The sequence below is a fragment of the Nuphar pumila genome, chromosome 2 (genome assembly GCF_984573655.1).
Source record: "Nuphar pumila chromosome 2, dmNupPumi1.hap1.1, whole genome shotgun sequence".
NCBI lineage: Eukaryota > Viridiplantae > Streptophyta > Magnoliopsida > Nymphaeales > Nymphaeaceae > Nuphar > Nuphar pumila.
Window position 1 is genome coordinate 11872182 of NC_143250.1, and position 23505 is coordinate 11895686.

Genomic DNA, 23505 nt, shown 5'->3' on the forward strand with positions numbered 1-23505 from the left:
CTTTTTTGCTTGATCATAGAGGAAGCCCACCATGAAGGTTATTTATAGCCCTTATGGTGGGTGAGGATAACCTCACCCCCCTCCTGTTGATGGTGGAGGTTGAGTTTATCCTCATCCCCCTCTCTACTAGATTTGAGGAAGGTGGTTCCTCAATTTTGGGGAACCGTCTTTTCTTTTTCTTTTTTTAAAATATATCCCCCAAGATGATTTTGTCGGTGGTTGTTTTACAATATTTTATTTTATTTTCTTCAAACAATAATATTGTATTTTATGTTGCACCTTCCTACTTGATTCCTTTCCCGTTTCTTACTGGTTTCCCCCCTCATGCTTCCTAGATGCTTCACACTTAACATATTTGAGACATTTCTTCAATGCATGTTTTTCGCTTTGTTCCTAGCTTCTCTTACCTGCTTTGGTAAAAGTGCATGGTAAGAAGGAATTATATCTAAGGTTATCATTATTTGAATGGTAATGCACCCTTCACTGGGCTGGGTGATCCTTTCTCTCATGTGGCCCAATCTCCCACAGACTCAGCCTTGTCGGAGAGAAACTTCCTTGATTTCTAACTAAAGACGCTGCTGCTGGGACCATGCAATGGGATATTGATTGGAGACAATTTAATGTGTGGCTTCTCTTTTCTTTTTCTTATGGAAAGCAAGCACAAGGGGAGCTTCCACGAAGTTGCACAATTAATTCCCTCGACCCCACCAACTTGCGCTGGAATCGAATCCTTATCTTTATCGTGTCATCTCTCCCTCTCTCATATATATTACCGTTACTTTCTTTTCATTCTTTCCTTCATCGAGAGATCGAGATCGAGAGAGAGAGAGAGAGAGAGAGATGGGCAGCAAGTTTTCGAGGGTGAAGTCTGGAGATCAAGATGTAAGCACAAGTGGATTTCCGGAGAGTTGGTCAAGTAGCAGAACACGTCAACATGGTGTGATGAATAGCAGGAGTGGAGATAGTTATTTCCCAACCAGCACCAACTCAAGTAATGAGTCTGATCTGCCTCATACCATGATCACAAACAGGCCCGCAGGTGTTGGCAGACCTTTCGATAGGAGAGTTAGCCAAAAGTATCAATACATACCGGATCATTATACCACCCTTGATCAGGTCTCTCTCTCTCTCTCTCTCTCTATATATATATATATATATATGTATATATATATATATATAATGTTTTTGTGTGTTTGTTGTTATGCATGGTGGCCTCCTTAAGATGACCCCACCCGAAGATTACTGCTTCAAAGTAGAACTTTGTCACATAAGTTCGATATTTTTTAAGAAAATTGGACACAAAGGACGCGGAATTTTTAAAAATTTGAATAACTATTTTTTTAAATATTTTAATAGTAAACAACGTATTATTTATTAAAAAATATTAAAATGTATTAAAATAAATAGCATTAAAATAATAGTTTTATGTGAGTGTCTGTCAGCATTTGTGCTCGTGTCTTCACTTATTTATTTTTGAAAATCATTGCCAACTATCATAAAACCATCCTTACGGCAGCTAGACGTCACATGATGGAAGAATGAACCTAAGGATGATTTTGAAAAACCAGATAAGGTAGGGATGCCTTTGGGTATCGTTCATAAGGTAAGGACGATCATGAAAAACCTCTAAAAAATCATAATGCTTCAAAACTTTATATGATAAGCATAATCAAATGCTTCATTGGATCAGATAATCAAGTATCAATGCCTGTAACATTGCTAGTCTTAAGACTCCAAATAAGCTTCTGATGGGTGATTACCACCAGAAGCTATTAGACATTGAAATAGAGAGGGGATAATGTTCAGTCACATTTCACAAATAATATGACTTGACCACAGAACCTTTAATGTTCAGAATCGGTTTCTAAACCGAATCCTTTTAAAAAAAGATTCAGAAAATCGGCCGAAATCAGATCGAATCAAATAATTTTGAGCCAGTCTATTGAAAATTTGATTTTTCTAACATTAAAAAAACATAAAAACCAAAACAATTAGGAAAACAGGAAAAAGTATCTAAAACAAAGAAGATACAGGAATGAAGGGTTCAATCAAATTCTAAAGTATGCATTCACTGCTTAAATAATATAACAAAGAACAAGTATCATAATTATCACAAAAAATGAGAAAAAGAAAAGGAAAACCAATACATGCCGATTTTCAATTGAACTAGCTAGTGAGATGCCGATTCAATTAAAATCAGCCAATTCAGGCCGATGCTGATAGCATTGAATGCAACACGTGTCCAAAGCTGCTGTGGGCTTCACCAATTTTGATGTCCTGTGAGACCCATCAATATCCCTATAGCAGTCATGCGCGCATCAAATTTTTGTGACCTGATCCCACGCGAGCCCTTGATATATGCTGCAATACTAGTTGTTGATTAGGGATGGCATTGGATTAAGAAAATGGGGCTCCCCCCCCCCCCTTGCCTAGTTTGGACCAAGGATGAAGGTTAAAATCAAAACTCGTGCGAGATGGACTTATGCTTTCTCCTGCCCCGCTCCGTTCCTGATTCTTATTAGTAAAATAACTAAAATACCCTTAGGGATGACAGTCGACTGGCGGGGCCCCACCCTGCCCGCCTCGTCCCGTTTAGACAGGGGATGGAGGACATGAAATGGGGATGGAGGTTAAAATCAAAACACGTGTGGAGATGAAGGGCAGAATTTTGAGACAGCGGGGGTGGAGACCTTGTCCCCCGCCGGCCGGTCCACTGCCATCCTTATCGTTGATTGGACCAACTATGAAAGCAAAACTACAATAATATCCCTTATTTGGTTTCATGATCTAATATCCATCAGAATAAGTACTAAGGATTAATTGATCCAATGGATTTGAGTTCACTTCCCAGTGTGAAATTCATCCTCAAACCAACATGCTGCACCCACATGCAGATACGGATGGTTTGAGGTACATGCTTTCCAAGACTTTCTCATGGTGCCTCAGCAAGCCTTTCTTCTCCCAAAATATTAGAAGCCGATCATTTCCAATAAAAGCATGGGCTTCTGATCAACATTCTATATGCTGGAGTTGTATCATGCTAAGATGCTAATCAAGTCCTTTTTTTTATGAACCTGTCCTCCCCCCCACACCCCATAACTAGATGGTAAACCTTGGGTGAGTGTCCTTGACCGCAAAGGATATGCATTGGACACAGAGTTCGGGCTGAACAGTTAATACAGTGTTCGGACCAAACACCGGTTACCACATTGCAGCATGCATGTGGCATGCCCCTCCTCCTTTAAAGGCCCATGCCTCCCCCTCCCCTTAAAAGGGCTGAACACTTTGTAATTGTTCGGAATTAAACACGATGCTGCACCACCATTAGACAAACCACTAGTATGATCCCAAAAGGGAATCAATCCTGACCAAGATGGGGGTTTCACTGTCTTTTCAAAAGTAGGTCAATTTTTGAGTATCTATGGCATTGGAGTATCACTAGTGTTTTTCCTTAGAGTTTGACTACTTGATTGATCTACTTACTTTTACAAAGTGCCATCCATCCCTTGTCACAAGGTCGAAGCTGGGTGTACTCCCAATGAAGAGGAGAGCCTCAAGGGTTTTATTACCAGAGGCCGGGCAATGTACAGTCGGTGAATGGGGGCTTTCCCTTGGCCTAACCAAACAAAAGAACAGTATGCATCACCGCAGATTGTTAGATTTCATTCATCACACATGTTTAATTTTTTTACTACATCTTCTTATAGCAACTAATGTCTTATTCAGCCACTGCTTCTATGTAGATTGATCTTTTTTTTTTACAGAAATTTGTACTTATGTAACCGGGTCGGTTTCTATTTATAGGTAGTATATCATTATTTACTACACTAGAAACTTATAATTGTATGACTGAGTCTATTAAGAAGTCAACAGGTTACAGCTGCCCTGAGGGAAGCAGGGTTGGAGTCATCAAACCTTATACTTGGCATTGATTTTACCCAGAGCAATGAGTGGGCAGGTGCATCATAGACATAAAAAACTTCATTTCTGTTTATCTTTAGTGTTGTTTAACTTGGTTTCCTCATTATTATTATTATTTGGACTTATTTTTGCAGTATATTGTTTTTTCTTTTTTCTGTAGGAAAGCATTCATTCAATAACAAAAGTTTGCATGCAATTGGTGACACACCCAATCCATATGAACAAGCCATTACCATAGTTGGAAAGACTTTGGCTCCTTTTGATGAGGACAATCTGATCCCATGTTTTGGTTTTGGAGATGGTTAGTCATTGTTTTCATACCATAAGTGTTGGTTCATGCGGCACCAACAAATGACTGAAGACGGACTGCATATATGGGCAAGTCTAGGGCTGGTAAACGAGCAGAGGATGTTCAAGTTTGGCTTCTTGATGTGGCAGGCTGAGCCAAGTTCAAGCTCAAGGCAACCCAAGCTGAGCTCAAGCTGGCTTCTTTAAATAAATAAATTCTTCAAATTTGAAAATAATAGAATTTGGACACTAAACCTACTGAACAAACTCAAACTGGCTTATTACAAAACATATATGTTGTTCCAAAGTTTCAAGTAAAAGAATTTGAACTCTAAATTTATTGCTTGCAGATATTTACTTCAACCATTTACATTCTATGATATAAAATATATGTAAAATATATTTATTAATAATAGTTAACAAGTCTATATGAGCCACCCCCTGGCACAATGGGTGTGTCCGTAGCTTTCAGAGGTGGGCCACGTAAGGCAGGGCTCCTCATCATAAAAAAAAGTCTATATGATCCAAATATTTGCTGTTTATGTTCAGCTTGTAGAGCCTATTTCACTTGAATGAGCTCTTCACAAGCCGAGCTACAAGCAGCTCATCTTGTTTCCCAGCCCTACAAGTCAATCATGAGCCCAGATGAGCCTTAATAGTACTTTGTGTTGGTGTAATTCCCTAGATAAGTTGGAAACCTGGTTGTCCAATTATTCTTCGATAATTACTTATTCGTTGCTCTATCTTGTCACAAGCTTATGTGCTTTTTTTTGCTCTTTTCTTTCATTTTGTAGCAACTACTTGTGATCATGCGGTATTTAGCTTTCACAGCGATCATACACCCTGCCATGGTTTTGAGGAAGTGTTGCAATGTTATCGCAAAGTAATCAGCAATTTAAAATTATCCGGTAAAATGATATTTTAAATTCATAGTTTTAGTGTTGTCTAACAAAAATTCATCATGAATCTATGTTGAACAAAGGGAGATGCATTCCCTTTCTGAAAAAACTGGTTACTGTTTGCAGAACATGTTCTCCATTGCATCATACTATCATAGATCTGTGTCACAGCCAGTTTGCCCATGTATAGACCATCTTGCCATTGTATCTCTTAGTCAAACCTGTATTTTGACATTGTAAACACTATATCCCTAATTCTTCTATTTTTTGTGATCTTAATGTATTATATTATCAATTACTTTTTTTTTGCTTCCAGTTTTGTCATCAACTGTATACATTTCAATTTTCAACTTGGATTCACTATTTAATTTTTATTAATCATAATTACTTGGAAAATGATTTCAAAAAATGTGCACTTTTATCCATCATTTACCATCACAAATCCATACTGCTGAAAAGGGCTCTCATGGTCGTAGTTAATATGAATTAATCAATAATTGAATGTTTGTTCTGTTAAACAGTGATCAACCTGCAATAAATACATTACATAAAATGGCTCTGGAGAAAAACTATGAGATGCTAATATTAGCTAGTCCTCCATGAGTAGAATTTTTAGCTTCTACTTTTTTTTTGGCTAGGCCTAGGTAAAACCTCCCTGTCACCGAGCATACATGGGAAAGCCTCTAGTTGGTAAAACCCTTGAGGTCCCTTTGCCCACAAGGGAGTACACCCAGCTTTGACCTTGGATTTTTATGTTTTAGTTTTCATCTTCTTTTTACTTCTCTGCAACATTGCAACTTGTGCGGGTTGAATTTCCAATTTCTAACAAAGAACAAGAAATGGAAATCTTTGAGATTAAAATACATGCTGGTTTGTGTGGGTAATCTGCCATAATGTGCTAAGGAACAATTTACTAGCAAACAAAAGTAAAATCATACATTAATTTAACTAAATAACAATGATTATTTTTTAACTGTATCATTTCTGTAATTCCAAATTAGTGTTAATGGTGCTGTCAAAGTCTCTTTGAATATGCTAACAGATGATATTTTTGCATTCTTTGATGTGCAAGGTCCAACATCTTTTGCACCAGTAATTGAAGTGGCCATAGACATTGTGGAGAGAAGTGGTGGACAGTACCATGTTTTAGTCATACTTGCAGATGGCCAGGTTTCTATTTTCTATTTTGTTTTAATCTATGTTTGCATTCTCAAGAATTTTTATCACGATCTAAGAATTTTTTTTCAGGTTACAAAAAGTGTTAATACAATGCGTAATCAACTTAGCCCACAAGAGGAGCAAACTATTAATTCCATAGCCCTTGCCAGGTACTGTTAACCAATATGCATAGCAATATTACTCATAGGTGTAGGGCTGAAAAACAAGACAAGCAGCTCGTGGTTCGGCTTGTGTTTGACTCGTAAAGAGCTTTTTTAAACTTGAGAAATAGGCTTGGCAAGCCAAACATGAACAAGGGTGTTCCACTTGGCTTGGCTCGTAGTAATAAATATATTTTACATATATTTTGCATCATAAAGTGTAGATGGTTGAAGTATTTGGCTTGCAAGCAATAAGTTTAGAGTTCAATTCCTATTGCTTACAGCTTTGAAGCATTGCATTTAATTTGTAAATAAGCTAGTTTGAGCTTGTCTCAGAAGGTTTGATGTCCAAATTCTATTATTTTGAATTTAAAAAAAATGTATCTTTTTTTTTTTGTAAATGAGAGCTCAAGCTTGGCTATTTAACTCGGGCTCACCATGAGCTCTCTATAAGAACAAGCCAAGCTTGAATACTCTCTGATTGGTTGGTTTGATTTGATTACTAGCCCCAACAGCTGCTAACTGCTGTTGCTGTTAGACATTCTAGAATGCAAAACATAAATTGCAATGCTGTGTTAGAAATCATACAAATTTAGACCTTTTTATTGTTTTTGTTAAAACCAAGTGTTGAGCATTATTTATGTTTAGTTTTGTGACATCTATACAACAAACAACAACAACTACGCCTTCATCCCAAAACAATTGGGGTCAGCGATATGAACCAAAAAAGAAATTCATTTTGGGTCTTCCACATGAATCCTTTTCCTCCAATCATTTCTATCCAACGCCATGTCCTCGGTGAGGTTCAAAGCATTCATATCCTTTCCTATCATCTCCATCCAAGTCTTCCTAGGCCTACCCCGACCTCTTTTAACTAATATATTTTCCCATTTCTCCAACCTTCTAACTGGAGCATCATTAGGCCTTTGCCGAATATGTCCAAACCACCGTAAACGATTCTCTCGCATCTTATTTTCAATGGGTGCAACACCTACCTTCTTACGTATCTCTTCGTTCCGAATCTTATCTTTTATTGTATTTCCACACATCCATCTAAGCATCCGCATCTCAGCTACACTCATTTTTTTAATATGATGTCTCTTGGCAGCCCAACATTCCGTACCATATAGTAAAGCGGGTCTAATAGTCGTCCTATAAAACTTTCCCTTCAACCGCAATGGCATTCTACGATCGCACAGCACTCCAGTAGCACTTTTCCATTTCATCCACCCAACCTTTATCCTATGATTTACATCTCCATCAATTTCTCCATACTTTTGAATGATGGATCCCAAATATTTGAAATAATCATTCACCGGTATATCTTGCTCACCAAGCTTCACTACACTCCCATCACTACTTCGTTGCTTACTAAACCGACATTCCATATATTCAGTCTTACTCTTACTCAACTTAAAACCTCTAGCTTCCAATGTCTGTCTCCATAATTCTAACTTAGCATTAACCCCAGCTCTAGACTCATCAATCAAAACAATATCATCAGCAAACAACATACACCACGGTACATTTTCTTGAATTGATCTCGTAAGCTCATCCATCACTATCGCAAATAGGAAAGGGCTTAAAGCAGATCCTTGATGTAACCCAACCGTTATCGGAAAATTGGTTGTCACCCCTCCACAAGTGCGGACATTGGTTATTACTCCTTCATACATATCTTTAATTATACTAATGTACTTGAGAGAAACACCTTTCTTCATCATTGTCCACCAGAGAACGTCCCTAGGTACTCTATCGTATGCCTTCTCTAAATCAATAAAAACCATATGCAAATCTTTGTTCCTCTCTCTATATCTTTCAATAAGTTGTCTAAGAAGATGTATAGCTTCCATAGTTGATCTTCCAGGCATAAAACCAAATTGATTCTCCGATATCATGACAACCTTCCTCAACCTAGACTCAATCACTCTCTCCCAAAGTTTCATAGTATGACTCATGAGTTTTATACCACGATAGTTTGTGCAATCTTGTATATCACCCTTATTCTTATATAAAGGCACCAAAGTACTCTTCCTCCACTCATTAGGCATCTTATTTGTTCGCCAAATCAAGTTAAAAATATTTGTCAACCATTCTAAACCTTTCTCTCCCAAGCATTTCCAAGCCTCGATAGGTATACCATCTGGGCCAACTGCCCTTCTTGATTTCATTTTCTTCAAAGCCTCTGCAATTTCTTTCTTTTGAATCTTGCGCATGAAGTCACGATTTATCTCATGAAAAGGAATGGAGAAGTCTCCAAGATCTTGAGCATAACTATCATTAAATAGCTTATCAAAATAATTTTTCCATCTCTCCTTAATCTCCTCATCTTTGACTAAAACCCTTTGCGTTTCATCTTTGATACATCTAACCATACCCAAATCCTTCGATTTCCTATCTCTCATCTTTGCAAGCCTATAAATATCCTTCTCGCCTTCTTTGGTATCCAACTTGTCATAAACCTCCTTATATACCTTAGCCCTCGTGTTTCGAACAACTTTTTTAGCTTCCTTCTTTGCTATCATATACTTCTCCAAATTCTCATTATCACGACTCTTACTTAGATTTCTATAACACTCTCTTTTAACCTTAATAGCTAATTTGACATCCTCGTTCCACCATGATGTATCCTTACCTAGTGGTGCACCGCCTTTAGACTCACCCAATACCTCCTTAGCTACTTTTCTCATACCACCCGCTATCTTATTCCACATTGATTCTGAATCCTCCTCGAGACACCAATCAACTTCCTTAACTACCTGCTCTACAAACATTCCTTGTTTAGCTCCTTTCAGTGCCCACCACTTAATTCTAGGATCTATCCTATGTCTATCCCTTTTGCGGCATTGTCTAATTCTAAGATCTAAAATTAAGACTCTATGTTGTGTAGCTACACTTTCTCCTGGTATAACCTTACAATCGATGCAACAACCCCTATCTCTCTTTCTAAGTAGGAAAAAATCTATCTGACTCGTATTAACCCCACTTTTAAATGTTACTAGGTGAGACTCCCTCTTCCTAAACCAAGTGTTTGCTAAGATCATATCATAGGACAAACAAAAATCTAAAATCCTTTCTCTACTTTCATTTCTTTCTCCTATACCATAGCCTCCATGGATATTCTCAAATCCATCCCTACTAATGCCTACATGTCCATTAAGGTCACCGCCGATGAAAAGCTTTTCTCCATAAGATGTCTCTTGTACTACTCCATCTAAATCTTCCCAAAATTGATGCTTAATGGAATCATCTAAACCTACTTGAGGTGCATAAACACTAATAATATTAATAATATCCGTACCTAATACTAATTTAATAAGTAAAATTCTATCACCCTTCCTACGGACCTCAACTACATTATCTATAAACTGACGACTCATAACAATCCCTACTCCATTCCTATTCCTATTTATTCCTGTATACCAAATCTTATATCCCCAAGGTTCTATCACTTTAGCTTTCTCACCTACCCATTTGGTCTCTTGAAGACATAAAATATCAATCTTTCTCCTACACATAACATCTACTAACTCTACCAACTTACCAGTTAAAGACCCTATGTTCCAAGTGGCTAACCTAATTTTATGGTCTTGGACTAACTTCTTTACCCCCACCCGTCCAACAAAGTGAGGGAACCCTTGCCTATTTGACACCACACCCGGGCGCCGGTGTGACGCGTCGCTTCTGGGCGACGACCTAGCAACCCTTGCACATTTATCACTGCCGCGTCGCTCAGTAGGGAACGCCCCAACGAAATTCTCATATTGGTTCATTTTCATAGGATATGATAGTTTTTATGCTGGCTGTCACAGGCCTACTGCAACCCTCCTCCTTTATCCGGGCTTGGGACCGGCAGTGTATAACTACACAGGCGGAGTTAGTTTTGTGACATCTATACATAAATAAAATCTGTAATGCCCTGGGTATCAGTGGTTTGAATGTTTTTGCTTTGACAAAGAAAGCTTTTAATTTCAAAGGTGTTTAAAGTGGTGTAGTGTGGAGATACAGATTACAAATTCTCCCAGTATCAGTTATTTATAATCTCTTCCTTGTCTTTTTGTTTATCACATTTAACGATCAATAATTCCCATATTTGTTTAGAAGGCACAGTTAGTCTTAGAACCAAGAACCGATGAATCTAATGCAGCATTACTGTAAAAATTCAGGCTATGTTTGGTCCCTTTTGGGAGGATAGACACTATTTAATGTTTTGGTAAGTAGGGGGATCCTTATTGCTGCTATTTGCATGGCTTTGTGATGCATAATTCATACAAAATACCAAGGGATTTTCGATGCTAAGTGATCTTAGCTGAGAAAATGCTTCACTTTTTTAAAAATTCATGTTAAAAATATTCAAGATAGAAAACTTTGCATAAAATACATGGTGATTAAAGTTAAGTTTAATTAGATTAGGTAAAATCATAGGGCAATCTTGCAAATTCAGATGGAATAGATAATCATGGCTTAACATTTTACTTTCTTATAAGTTCCTTAATACTAATTCCTACTTAATGATGATAACAGTGAGGTTTTAATGCAAGATGTCAAAAGTTACGAGAACAAGTGTGAATTAAGTGGGAAAGAAGATGGAAGGGAAAGTTGGACAGAAGGATGTGAATAAAGTGTGAAAGAGGAAAGAGGAAAGAGGAAAGAGGAAAGAGAAGGGTAGACAGAAATAAGAAGAAAATCAAGTTTGTTGGTCATTTTCCCTGAACTTCTGAATTGGCTGTCAGAGGTGGTGGAGCAATGGGTACTGGCAATCCTAAAGAAGATTTGGGCGAGGTAGGAGAGAAAAGGGTAGTTAAAATACTTGGCATGAAAAAGGTCGACTTTCTCTCCACGTTGTTTACTGCAACTCTTACTAGTCTAGACTAAAATGAAGGAACATTTGCAAGACTATTTTGGCAAGTGGAAGACAACATGATTAACAGCATCGCAGAAAATATTTTAGATTCTCTTTCTCTTGATCCATACATTTCTATGGAGCTTCAAAAGATGGATATATAAAGAAACTATGCTATCTTAAACAACTGCCAGCCATATTTTTTGATTTTCTGTGTTGTAAAAGTGGGTTGAAGGTGCCAATATTAATCATAGTATGTCGATTAATATTTAAACCATGTAAACCAGGAAGAGGAAATCAAGTAGGAATCACTTAGAAAGCAATTAGGGACTGAAAAAAATGCAGAAATGGAAAAGGATCAAAATTTCAATAGTGTAGTAATCACAAAATAGCTGATAAGTTCTTTATCTACAAAGAACAGATTCTCACTGTAGACCTGGATTTTTTTTTGTGGATATGCAAGTGGAATTGGACTGTATGAATCTATACAAAAAATAGACCAATATTTATATCTAAAACTGATGCAAAATCATTATCCCCTAATACTATAGTATCTAGTAAGTAGCAAGCAGTACATAAATTTAGCATTAAAAAAATAAATTCTATATGTAAGTAATTGTGTGTGCATGTGTGTGTGTGTGTATATATATATATATATATATATATATATATATATATATATATATATATATATATATAAAGAAAACTTAATGACCTTACAGTTATATAAAAATTAAGATATCTTTCTTTCTAGAAGAATTCTTGTACTGAACTGAATTTATTATCTTTCAAATCCAATAAAAAAATGCAAAAATCACAATTATCTTTTCTTGTGTATAACAATTTCTTAATTCTAGATTTCTTAATGTATGTGCATTTCCTATATGTGAAAGTTGGTGCTCTCAAGTCCTTGGAAGCCAGCTTCAAAGTGCTGCAAATGGGTGCCTTGCTTCTGAAGAAGTGAGGTTTCCAAGGACATACAAGCATTTCCAATAACAATACGGGCTAAATTAATGATGTAAACCAGAGATCCATATTTACAAAGAAAGCTACCCAAAACTAAGAACTAGAAAAACAGGAAATTACCTCACATATAGGGAAGAAGATTGATATGGCATCATAACAGGGAGAATGATATTGTAATCTGAAACTTAGCGAATTTCCATCTGGCATTTTAAAAAGAGAATCTTTACAAGGCTGACCTTCACTAAGTACAGTTAATATTAAGAAAAATTGAGCAATTTAGTGCAATGTTGCACAGGCATAAGTGTTATCACCAACCGGTCTCCAGCTTGAATGCAGGTTAGGACCCAAAACAGTGTTCTCTGTGTTTAAGCACATCTGGCTTACACATCCCAAATTTAATTTCATATGGGTCAGATGTTCAGTTGCATGCCCTTTGTTGAATCCCAACTGCATTGATTACTAATAAAAATTCTGGCTCCAACCCGGATTGTAATATTTTATCGAGGGTGTTATTACCCGGATAATGCCCAACTTTCTGAATGACAAGATTTGACCCATCTGCATCCTTATGCATTTCCTCCCAAGCAGTGTTGTTAAAAGCACGCCTTGAGGCACAAAAGGCGCGCCTCACCTTGAGGCGAGGCCCTCTGCGCTTCAAGGCGCCAGCCTGAGGAGTAAACAAAGAAGAAGAAGAAAAAGAAGAAGAAGAAAAAGAAGAAGAAGAAAAAGAAGAAAAAGAAGTTATATTTTGCAGTTATATAATTAGTTTTCAGATATACATTAGGACATTACATTTTTCAGTTATATAATTAGTTTTTCAGTTATATAATCAGTTTCTTAGTTACTTTTATATGTTAATCTCATATTTTTTAGTATTTATATGAGATTTTCAATTTCTTATTGGTTGTTGCTTCATCAGTAAAGTATTTTTTTAGATATTTTTTTATAGTTTTTTTTTTAAGTTTTATATTTCTTATTGGTTGTTCCTTCATCAATAAAGTATTTTTTTTATTTGTATTTTTTGATATCTTTTTTGTAGTTTTTTAAAAAAAATTTGAAGCTTACGCTTTACACCTCAAGGCTCACACCTCGCCTCAGTTTTTGGTGTAGCGCCTGGCTACGCCTCAATGATTTTCACAACACTGCTCCCAAGTGTAGAGAGGCATATGTTTGTTGAGTAAAAAATTGAATAGCTTAACTATTTGAGAGAAAAAGTTATAAATGCTATTGCAAAGACCAATGTCATCAAATTGTTGTTTTTTTGCATTCAGTTCTTACCCTCTATCAATAATTCTTATTGGGGTTGGTGATGGACCTTGGGAAGACATGAAGAAATTTGATGATAAAATCCCAGCTCGCGTATTTGACAACTTTCAGGTAGTGAATTGTATTTTTCCCAAGCATTCAAGAATTTGAATGCCTAGAATTGTCAGTCAAAATAAACTAGTCACAAAGCTCTAAACTAGTATAGTTGCTTCCTTGCAGTTTGTAAATTTTACTGAGATTATGTCTTCGAATAAAAGTCCCTCTGAAAAAGAAGCAGCATTTGCCCTTGCTGCACTCATGGAGGTTCCTATTCAGTACAAAGCTGTTATGGAGCTTGGTATTTTGAGGTAAGCTGTCTTAGAACCACTGGAAGCGTGATTTTTAATAAAAAATTGAATATAGATTGGGGACTACTTTGTTACTTTTCAGGTTTCAAGTTCGATTGTACTTCCTGTAGAATGGCATGGTGCTGTTATGTAGTCTCCCATTGTATGATGTGAATCCACTGGCATTTCTGAAAATGATAGCTCATGCATATATATAGAGGGATAAAATCCTGCCATTTGTACAGATTGGTCACCAAAATTATCTTTGCATTGCATTCACCATTCATCATCATCATCATCACCATCAATTGAGCCTATTCCAACTACATGAAGTTGACCTTATGAGTCCTGTTTCTCCATTCTTTTCTATCTAGACCTACAAGTTTTGTCACTTACAATCTGTATCACCTTTCACTAACTCTTTCCAGGTCTTTAACAGCCTTTCCTTTTTTTAATTCTTTCTATCTCTGTACAACATGATCAAACCATTTCAAACGATATTCTCTGATCTCTTCTTTTTCATTTCTAATCTTATCCCTTTTCATAAGTCCATGCATATATCTTAACATGGTATTACATTGCATTCACGATCATTACTCGATAAATGGCATGGTTGCTTTACATCACTGAAGCTCTAGCCACCCTCATGGTACCAAGTCATTTCCTTAACAAGTTTCAACTGTTTGCTCATGTGAGATGATTATGTATATTTCAATATGTGCATGAACTTGGCACATTAGTCACAGTACCAAGTCATTTCCTTAACAATTTTCAACTGTTTGCTCATGTGAGATGATTGTATATTTCAATATGTGCATGAACTTGGCACATTAGTCATACAACTGGAAAGGCGAAAAGAGTAGTGCCACGTCCACCTCCAGCAATTCATACTCGTGTACAGTTGGCATGTGAAGCTAGTCACCACTCGCAGTTGCCACGTGAAGCTAGTCACAACTCACAACCAACTAATAATGAACAAAATCAGGAAAGTGATTGTTTTTCTTGCTTTAGGTTTCTATGTTCAATGAAATGCATGATGCACATATTTTTGCACTTGCTACTGTAGTTTTTTCTGAATTACCAGAATTATTTTGTGCAGGCATGCCCAATATGCTTGACTAATCCTAAGGACTTGACCTTCGGTTGCGGACACATGGTATGATCTAAAGGGCCACTGTCTATTTCTTTGCTATTAAGATGATTCAGTAGGAATTCATCATATTAGACTCTTCTGCAAATTTATCTAAATTGTGCATTTGTGAGAAGAGGATTCAAATTGAAAATTGGAAAAAGGCATGCATGGACAACATAGCATGCTTCAAATGCAAGTCCATTGACAATTTGAATCTTCCGTTTTCAGTATTGATGATGGTAGTAGTTTCTCAGTACAACAACAACAACAACAACAACTACGCCTTCATCCCAAAACAATTGGGGTCAGCGATATGAACCAAAAAAGAAATTCATTTTGGGTCTTCCACATGAATCCTTTTCCTCCAATCATTTCTATCCAACGCCATGTCCTCGGTGAGGTTCAAAGCATTCATATCCTTTCCTATCATCTCCATCCAAGTCTTCCTAGGCCTACCCCGACCTCTTTTAACTAATATATTTTCCCATTTCTCCAACCTTCTAACTGGAGCATCATTAGACCTTCGCCGAATATGTCCAAACCACCGTAAACGATTCTCTCGCATCTTATTTTCAATGGGTGCAACACCTACCTTCTTACATATCTCTTCGTTCCGAATCTTATCTTTTATTGTATTTCCACACATCCATCTAAGCATCCGCATCTCAGCTACACTCATTTTTTGAATATGATGTCTCTTGGCAGCCCAACATTCCGTACCATATAGTAAAGCGGGTCTAATAGTCGTCCTATAAAACTTTCCCTTCAACCGCAATGGCATTCTACGATCGCACAACACTCCAGTAGCACTTTTCCATTTCATCCACCCAACCTTTATCCTATGATTTACATCTCCATCAATTTCTCCATACTTTTGAATGATGGATCCCAAATATTTGAAATAATCATTCACCGGTATATCTTGCTCACCAAGCTTCACTACACTCCCATCACTACTTCGTTGCTTACTAAACCGACATTCCATATATTCAGTCTTACTCTTACTCAACTTAAAACCTCTAGCTTCCAATGTTTGTCTCCATAATTCTAACTTAGCATTAACCCCAACTCTAGACTCATCAATCAAAACAATATCATCAGCAAACAACATACACCACGGTACATTTTCTTGAATTGATCTCGTAAGCTCATCCATCACTATCGCAAATAGGAAAGGGCTTAAAGCAGATCCTTGATGTAACCCAACCGTTATCGGAGACAAACATTTGTGATTTTGTTATACAGAGACGCTGCTAGATTTCAAAATTTGCTTTTTTCTGTAGACCTGCAGAGAATGTGCACAAAATTTGTCAAACTGCCATGTCACTCTGTTATTTGAACACACTTGAGAGTGTACAGTGGATAATGTGCATGAGTTTTCTGCAGATTTGAAGCTCAAAAGTGGCACTCAATCATTTTGAATTGAATATCCAAAACCGACCATGGTGCAGCCTGATCTTCATCACTGTACATAATACTTTCTGAAGAACAAGAGAGAACTTTGTGAAAGGCTTCTAAAACCAACTGGATTTGTGCATATGTCATCCTTCAAAATTAATGATTCACATACCTTGTTGGCAGCAAGGGAATTGTATATCGCATGTTCTTCATGGTAATCAATGAATTTTGCTTAAGAGTGAATTTCATCGATTTGATGGATCCATGTTGATCAGGTCCACAAAATGCTATCCGTTTGACACCTGACATGCCTCTAACTGATTGATCATGTGCCAAGTTAATCACTTGGATAATAACAGATGCTACTGCTAATGATTATGCTGACATAATCCTATCTATCAAATAGATCTCATTTTATATCCAAATACTAAATCTGAGGTATGTTTAATACTTAATTAATCATGCAAGTTTATCTTATGAATTTGATGTACTTTTCCATCGCAAGAATGTGGTACGCATGAAGGATACAAGCCCAATGTATAAATTTGCATTAGCACATGCTTGCATTGTATTATTTCAATATTTTTTTTATGGATGACCACATTATTATCAGATGCATGTGCTTGACAAGAAGAGTAAGTTTGCATACGTGGTCCATACCACCCATGTTCAGGATCATCCTTCTCTAAGGGGATCTTTTGTGGTAAATTCCTTTGTCTACAAGCATGCTCTTAGTTGTGTTGAGATCGGGCATGGATCAGGTCATGGTTAACCCAAATCCACACTAACCAAAAAGCAGGATTCAAGTTAATGTTCAGATCAGTTAGGTTGGCCCTCTGCCACTTGAAACCAAGCTTAGACACAATAGGTAAGAAGTGAAGATTCCATGCCTTGGAGTTGTGATGGAGCTGTAACTGGACCAGCCTCTAAGCATACATGCATCTTCAGTCTGTTATCATGGCAACAAGGTGTGGAATCACGAGTTAAATTGAAAATCATGCCACACTTGGTAAAGCCAAATGGTCAGGTTCAGTTTGGAGTCTTCAAGTCTTAAGCGGCATTATGGAACCTCAAAACCAAGTTAATTGAGTGATCATGAGCCACTAAATCAAAGCCAAGTGTCCTATGAACATGGCCCTGTTACCTTTGCTACAAGCCTGGCAATGCTCGGATGAGTTTCACTTGAGATCTGCTACCTTTTGAATTTTACGATTAACTAACGAGTAATAGAATTTCGTTATGCCATGGTAAACAAGCATGAGGAAACTTGGCATCCGAAGTTGCGCCAAGCCAAGTAAAAAATTTCAACCATCTTTCAAATGATTGAGTTAACCAGAAAATATGGACAAAGGTAACAGGGCCATATTCAAATGATTGAGTTATTCCAAGTCCAGGCATTCAGGTAAACTCATAATACTTTGAGCAGGTCCAACAAAGTATTGTACAAACTCTTGATGATTGCAAAGATAGTAAATCCAACATCCATGTTGGCTTTGGCAAGAATACTATTAGGACTACCATATAAATACTTACAGTGCCCACCCAACTCCGACTGGCCTGGTAGGGCTTGGGGAAGGACTCCGGCCAGTGGGCAGTCCTCCCACCAACCAGCGATGGCCGGTGGGTGCTCGCTCAGCGACTGATGGCATAGGCCATCTGGAGGATCACCTACCACCACTGGTGATCCAGCAGCTGGTGGGGGCTCTCTTGTTGGCAAGTAGAGGTCCCACTGGTTGGGCCTGGATGACAGCAGGTTGCCAGTCAGATTCAGGCTGGACAAATCGTTAGGTACCAGTAGCTCTGTGATCGCTCGATCTAGCTTAGCCAACCCCTCAAGTAGAGTCCACGCTTCTCGTAAGATCGCCAAAGGATTTGTTAAGCTTCTTCATCCCTAGGAGAATTTCAAACTCGATCAATGTGATGATAGGAACCTGAACCAATTCTGAAAGGGTATGGGCCCTTGCTGCGTTGATTGAGGCAATCTGCTGGTCGGCATAATTCACAAGACGAACCACTCTGATACCATTGTTGAACCCGTCCCTAAGAAGAGACATATTCTACAATAGGGCTCAAGGTCGGGTAAAACTCACCCTCTTGAGAGGCCAGTTTTGCAGTTGAGCTCCAAGTTATCTATAATAAAAGAGGGCAAGGAGGGAAATGAAAAGGGGCAATTGAGGAGGGAGAATATTGATCATTCCAAGAACCAAAGATATAGATTCACTCAATAAACTTCATTAATTTGATTCATGAATAACAACACTTATTTATAGAATCTACCTAAAAGTTCTAAAATAACTAAAAGATCAAACATAAGAATCCAAATAAAAAAATGGGTCCTTTAGTCCTACTAGGTCTCTTGAGCTGATCTAGATCTATAACGACTTATTGGGGTTAAACCCGAGACAATTTGTAATAATTTTGTTAGTAAGTCTTATTTTCAACATCCTTGAAAAAAACTAACATTATACAATGCAAGGCCTACCCGTTCAAACCTTATCTTAGGGGATTTTTTTTATAAAGAGAAATATAAAAAAAAGAGTTCTCAACAAAAATGCCAAAAAAAGGCATTAAGAAAACCAAAAAAGCATTATTAAAAAAAAGAAAAAAAAAAAAGTAAAAAAACTCTAAAATTTTCAATGCTTCCTTTGCAATCGAAGATTTCGAGTAAGAGATGCTCAGGATTCCTTCACCCATTTTCTTTTCTTTGAGTCTCACGTTATAGAATGTCATGTTCAACCTTCATTGGTACCCCTTTTAAGCCTCATAATACTCAAAGTTTAAAAAAATAAAATTATTATTTCATCCCTTACCATTATAATTATCATTCACTTCATTTAATAACCTGTGTCCCATTTGCTTTCTTTAAAGTTTTTGAAAAATGATTGGCTACTTGAAAATATTTAATATAGATCGGTTTGATGCAATATTTGAAGTGAAGAGGTTAAAATGCATCAGATTGAAAATTCTCAGGCTTTTATGTGTTTGGAGCTCTCATTTTCGGGCCTAAATGACCAAGAAATCTTGCTCATTTAGATGTTTCTAGAGTCTCAATTTTTGCAAGAATTAGATTGTCATTTATTGAAGCATGAGCTTATACATGTGCTGGTATGACTAGTCACTTTGAATGTTGAGGGTCAGACAAAAAATTTAATCTAGCGAAGAACACTGAGCTTTTCTATTTTATAATAATTTCAATTAGGGGCAAAAACTGAAAAGTGAAATCAAATCAACATTAGTAAAGAATCAAATTGTTGTTGAGTAATGCAAGTTGTACACACTCACTCTTGCATTCACTCTTCTCATGTTTGCAACACTTTTCATGGCAAGTATCTAGTCAGATGAAAATGTTCATTTTCAATTTTTTTTAGCAATGAGCAGTTTCTTTTTTTTCTTTTAAAAAAATAAAACATCATTTTTAGACTTAGGTTATCATGCACATTGCATTTCATAAGTTTCACCATGACAATTGGCATTATATTATGCACCATTGTCATTCATGAATATCATATTGAATCGTCCATAGCATTTATCTTGCAGTCATTCATTTATATCATCTCATTTGACCCACAAAGATCTACAAGTGGATCCTACAACAACATTATTTTGGCAAAAAAATTCTAGAATCATTATCAATTTCATCCAATTTAGGGTTTTTAGAATGTACAGATCATTGTCTTAGCTTTTGCAAAAAGTATCATTTTGAGTCAATCTTTTAAAAAAAATGTCCTTGTTTGGCTGCATTTTGCCTTGCTTATTTTGTCTTCAGACTGATGGTTGGTCGTCGAAAAGGCCTCTCACTTCGCACGACTACTCATTACACTAGAAAGTCCCTTGTGTGAAACAAAGTTTCTACTTTGTCTTGAGACCGATGATTGGTCATCGACAAGACCCTCCCATCTTGAACGGTTGATCATCAAGCTAGAAAGTGAGGAACGTCTGAAAATGCATTTTGTCAACATAAACATTTTTTGTCAAAGATGGTAATATCCACTGCAAGCAAGCTAATGCCAAGTGTCTCTTGCATTATTTTATCAAAAAATTAATCTTTCATGAGTTAGAAAAATTGTCTTGAAAACTTGCTTCGTGATCACCTTGATCAAAATGGGTCAAAATAGAGTATTTCATCATGCATCATTATGTCATGTCATATGCATTTTTTTGCATATTACTAATAAGTTTTCTTACAGCTGGTATAGTTCATAGGAACCCAATTATCTCATGTCCTATTAGGAAAAGCCTACCTAGTCATATCTTAAGATCATCATGTAGATAGATGGACATTAGGTTCATAGGTTGTCCCACAGATTGATCGAGCAATCTGAAACCCATTTGGCAAGCACATCAACCGTCTCAAACCTAATCCTATTTTTAAAGAAGCATTTCTAAAAAGACATCATTTTATTCTATTCCATCTCATCAAAAGTAATAAAATATCTATCTTTTTCGTTACTTTTGCCCCAAAAAGCTTGTCTGTCTTTGTCTTTTCAACAAAAAATCTTTGTCTTTATCAAAATCGTAAATCATCTTTCATGCGATTCCAAGCGACAAGACACTTGTTTCCTCTTCGTCTGACTTCATTCAACAAGAGTTCTTGCTTATAACAATGAGTTTAAGGGAAATATCTCATGTGAAACAAGGTACTAGCTTAGTCTGTAGACCAACCTTGATTGGCCAAACCTCTCTGCCCATATGAGTCAGGCACCTCAGAGAGACATTTGTATTAATCTATGTACATGTCTTTAACCAACGTCAACAGTCAAGTTGTCTGTCTTTTTGTCAAAGATTTTTTTTCGAAAATGCTTTGTCAAAGTCAATCCTTTTGTCTTTTAAAGCCAATGTGTCTATTTCTTTGTTATCGATCGAGCTTCACATACTTAATAATTTGACTAAGTCATTTCATGTCAAAGTCATATACCAAAATCCAGTGTTTTTGACCTATTTTAAGGTTTTGTTATCTTCAACTTCATTTTTGACTTCCAAAATGGAATTCTCAAGGTTTTGTCAAAAAAATTTAAACTAGAAGATCTTATCTTTTCAACCAGTAAAAAATCATGTCAATCCGACATCGAAGTAGAAAGTTATAACCAAAATAAGGTGATGTTTAAAAAAAAAAGCTTATTTTTTAGGTAGGGCCCACTTGCACATTTTTTACCACCAAAATGATCAAATTTATTTTTTCACTTAAAAGGCAAATTAAAGTTGAGGATGCTAACTTTTTAACACATCAAAAATCACCTCAAAAGTTTTGGTCGAAACAAGTTAGCCTGTAAGACTTGTTCTACCGAATTTCGCTGCCCACAATTCCAAAACAATGACTTATCGTTAGCACTTTTGCCTAAAAACTCTAATGACAAGTCAAGTTGTTGTCAGAGCTTTTTTTTATGACCTGTCGTTAGAACAACTTGTTGTCAGCATTTTGTTGATACCAACTTGTTGTCAACCGCCTTTTTTATGCACCTTTAGGATGAGATTTACCTTCTCAGCATTCCAAATTCACATTTGGAAATCGTACTAAGCCCCAAAATTCCCTTTCTTTAAAAAAAAAACCTTTATCCAAGGCAATAAACATTGGTTAAATCCTAGCCTTTGATTTAAAAACCTACTTTTAGGAACTGTCCATCTAGATAGATCTTGAATACGCAGAAAATGTTTTTGAATCTACCTAGAAAACTACAAATAGGGGTTCTCCCTCCCTCTTATTTCAAATTTAGTCTTTGTCTCTCTCCTAGCATAGTTTAAGCCTCCATCGAGCCCAGTCTAAGACCCAGATCCCTTTGTCTCATCTTCCTTTTTGGATTCCGCACCTAACCTAATGTCACCATGCTTCTCCGCCCTATAAATGGTCACCTAAGCTCAATGTGAGATTCAATTTGTGATAATCTTTATTTTGTTTATTTCGTGTATTTTTTAAAGTTTGTGATAGCCCTAACGTTCGTATATTGGTTGTGTTGTTGTCTTTCTCTCAAGTTTTGGTAGCTCTCGCTATCAAACTCATTTTCTTCTAAATCTTGCATACGAGGTACAAATCTTCACAATGCTGTCGTTCAAAAAACAACGATCAAGAGTTTCTGGTTCGACTAATCCCTCATCATCTAAGAAGGAAAAACACTTTACCTTAAAGAATGGTCTCCATACTTTCTCAAAGTACGGATCCAGTTTCGGGTCTATTTCAAAAAAATCTTTTAGTGAAAAACCCTTGTTTTCGTTTTCAAAATTCGAGAGAGATCCATAGTAGGGTGTGAAGGGAGAGGGTTGTGTATGTTCGCCCCCGATGATTCACTGAATCCCACGTCTGTGTTCGAGGCTTTGAATGAGCACCACGTATACAAGCACATGGGGCTCGTATTCCCGTGTATGTTGACATAACTTTGCATCGGACTCTGGTGTTGTTGCAAAGACTTAAGTACCCTTTCTTGCTATTCTTCTCATAAAGTGATGTTTTGAGAAAATGACAAAAATGCCCTTCATTCAAAAAAGAAAAAACAAACAGTTCAAAAAAAGGACAAACACGTCCTCCATCCAGAAAGTCGAGGATGAAGTTGACTCTTCAAAGTCTTCTTCTTTTTCTGTTCAAAAAAAGGACAAACATGTCTTCTTCTTCTTTCTCCGTAAAACACTATAAAACCCTCTCTCTCTAGAGAAGAAATCAAGGGAAACAAAGAGTTCTTCCTGGAGAAGGCCATGAACAACAACCCTCTCACTCTCTCTCTCTTCTCTCTCTACTTCTGTGCACATCCAACAAACGATCCTACATTGCTCCATCGTCATCTTCTTCTTCTTCCTTCTTCGTAAAACACTGTAAAACCCTCTCTCTCTCTAGAGAAGAAATCAAGGGAGGTAAAGGGTTCCTCCTGGAGAAGGCCATGAACACCAACCCTCTCACTCTCTCTCCCTTCTCTCTCTACTTATGTGCCTGATTTAGAGTTTTTGCCCTTACAGGAGGGGGGTCCGGGGGTTCATCCCAGCGTGGGTAGCATCATTCAACTAAATGAGTTGTAGATCCTGATTCAGAGTTTTTACCCTTATAGGAGAGGGGTCTGGGGGGCTCCTCCCAACGTGGGTAGCATCATTCAACTTGAAGAGTTGTGGAGTCTGATTTAAAGTTTTTACCCATTCATATTTTAAGGCATTAGATCTCATGTTTGAA

The 23505-nt window shown here is 36.9% G+C and overlaps 1 protein-coding gene across 2 annotated transcripts; it reads left to right on the forward strand.

Moving 5' to 3' along the window:
* The first annotated feature begins 621 nt into the window (after positions 1-621).
* On the forward strand, positions 622-16596 carry LOC149844769 (E3 ubiquitin-protein ligase RGLG4-like). 2 transcript variants are annotated; one of them, XM_089995266.1, is made up of 11 exons: positions 622-1116; positions 3874-3958; positions 4082-4222; positions 5004-5117; positions 6181-6278; positions 6357-6436; positions 13508-13613; positions 13722-13849; positions 14663-14810; positions 14925-14984; positions 16347-16596. In XM_089995266.1, exons 1-11 carry the CDS (start codon positions 841-843, stop codon positions 16350-16352), a joined length of 1242 nt encoding a protein of 413 aa, XP_089851392.1. In that variant the 5' UTR covers positions 622-840; the 3' UTR covers positions 16353-16596. The 2 variants fall into 2 exon arrangements, with proteins under 2 accessions (XP_089851392.1, XP_089851393.1); XM_089995267.1 differs by lacking the exon at positions 4082-4222.
* The last annotated feature ends 6909 nt before the right edge of the window (positions 16597-23505 follow it).

Bases quoted from the DNA above. Each gene is read 5' to 3' on its own strand.
- LOC149844769 (XM_089995266.1), top strand. From the start codon at position 841: ATGGGCAGCAAGTTTTCGAGGGTGAAGTCTGGAGATCAAGATGTAAGC. The intron at 1,117-3,873 runs GTCTCTCTCTCT...AGAAGTCAACAG, and splicing joins ATTATACCACCCTTGATCAG to GTTACAGCTGCCCTGAGGGA. The intron at 13,614-13,721 runs GTAGTGAATTGT...GCTTCCTTGCAG, and splicing joins GCGTATTTGACAACTTTCAG to TTTGTAAATTTTACTGAGAT.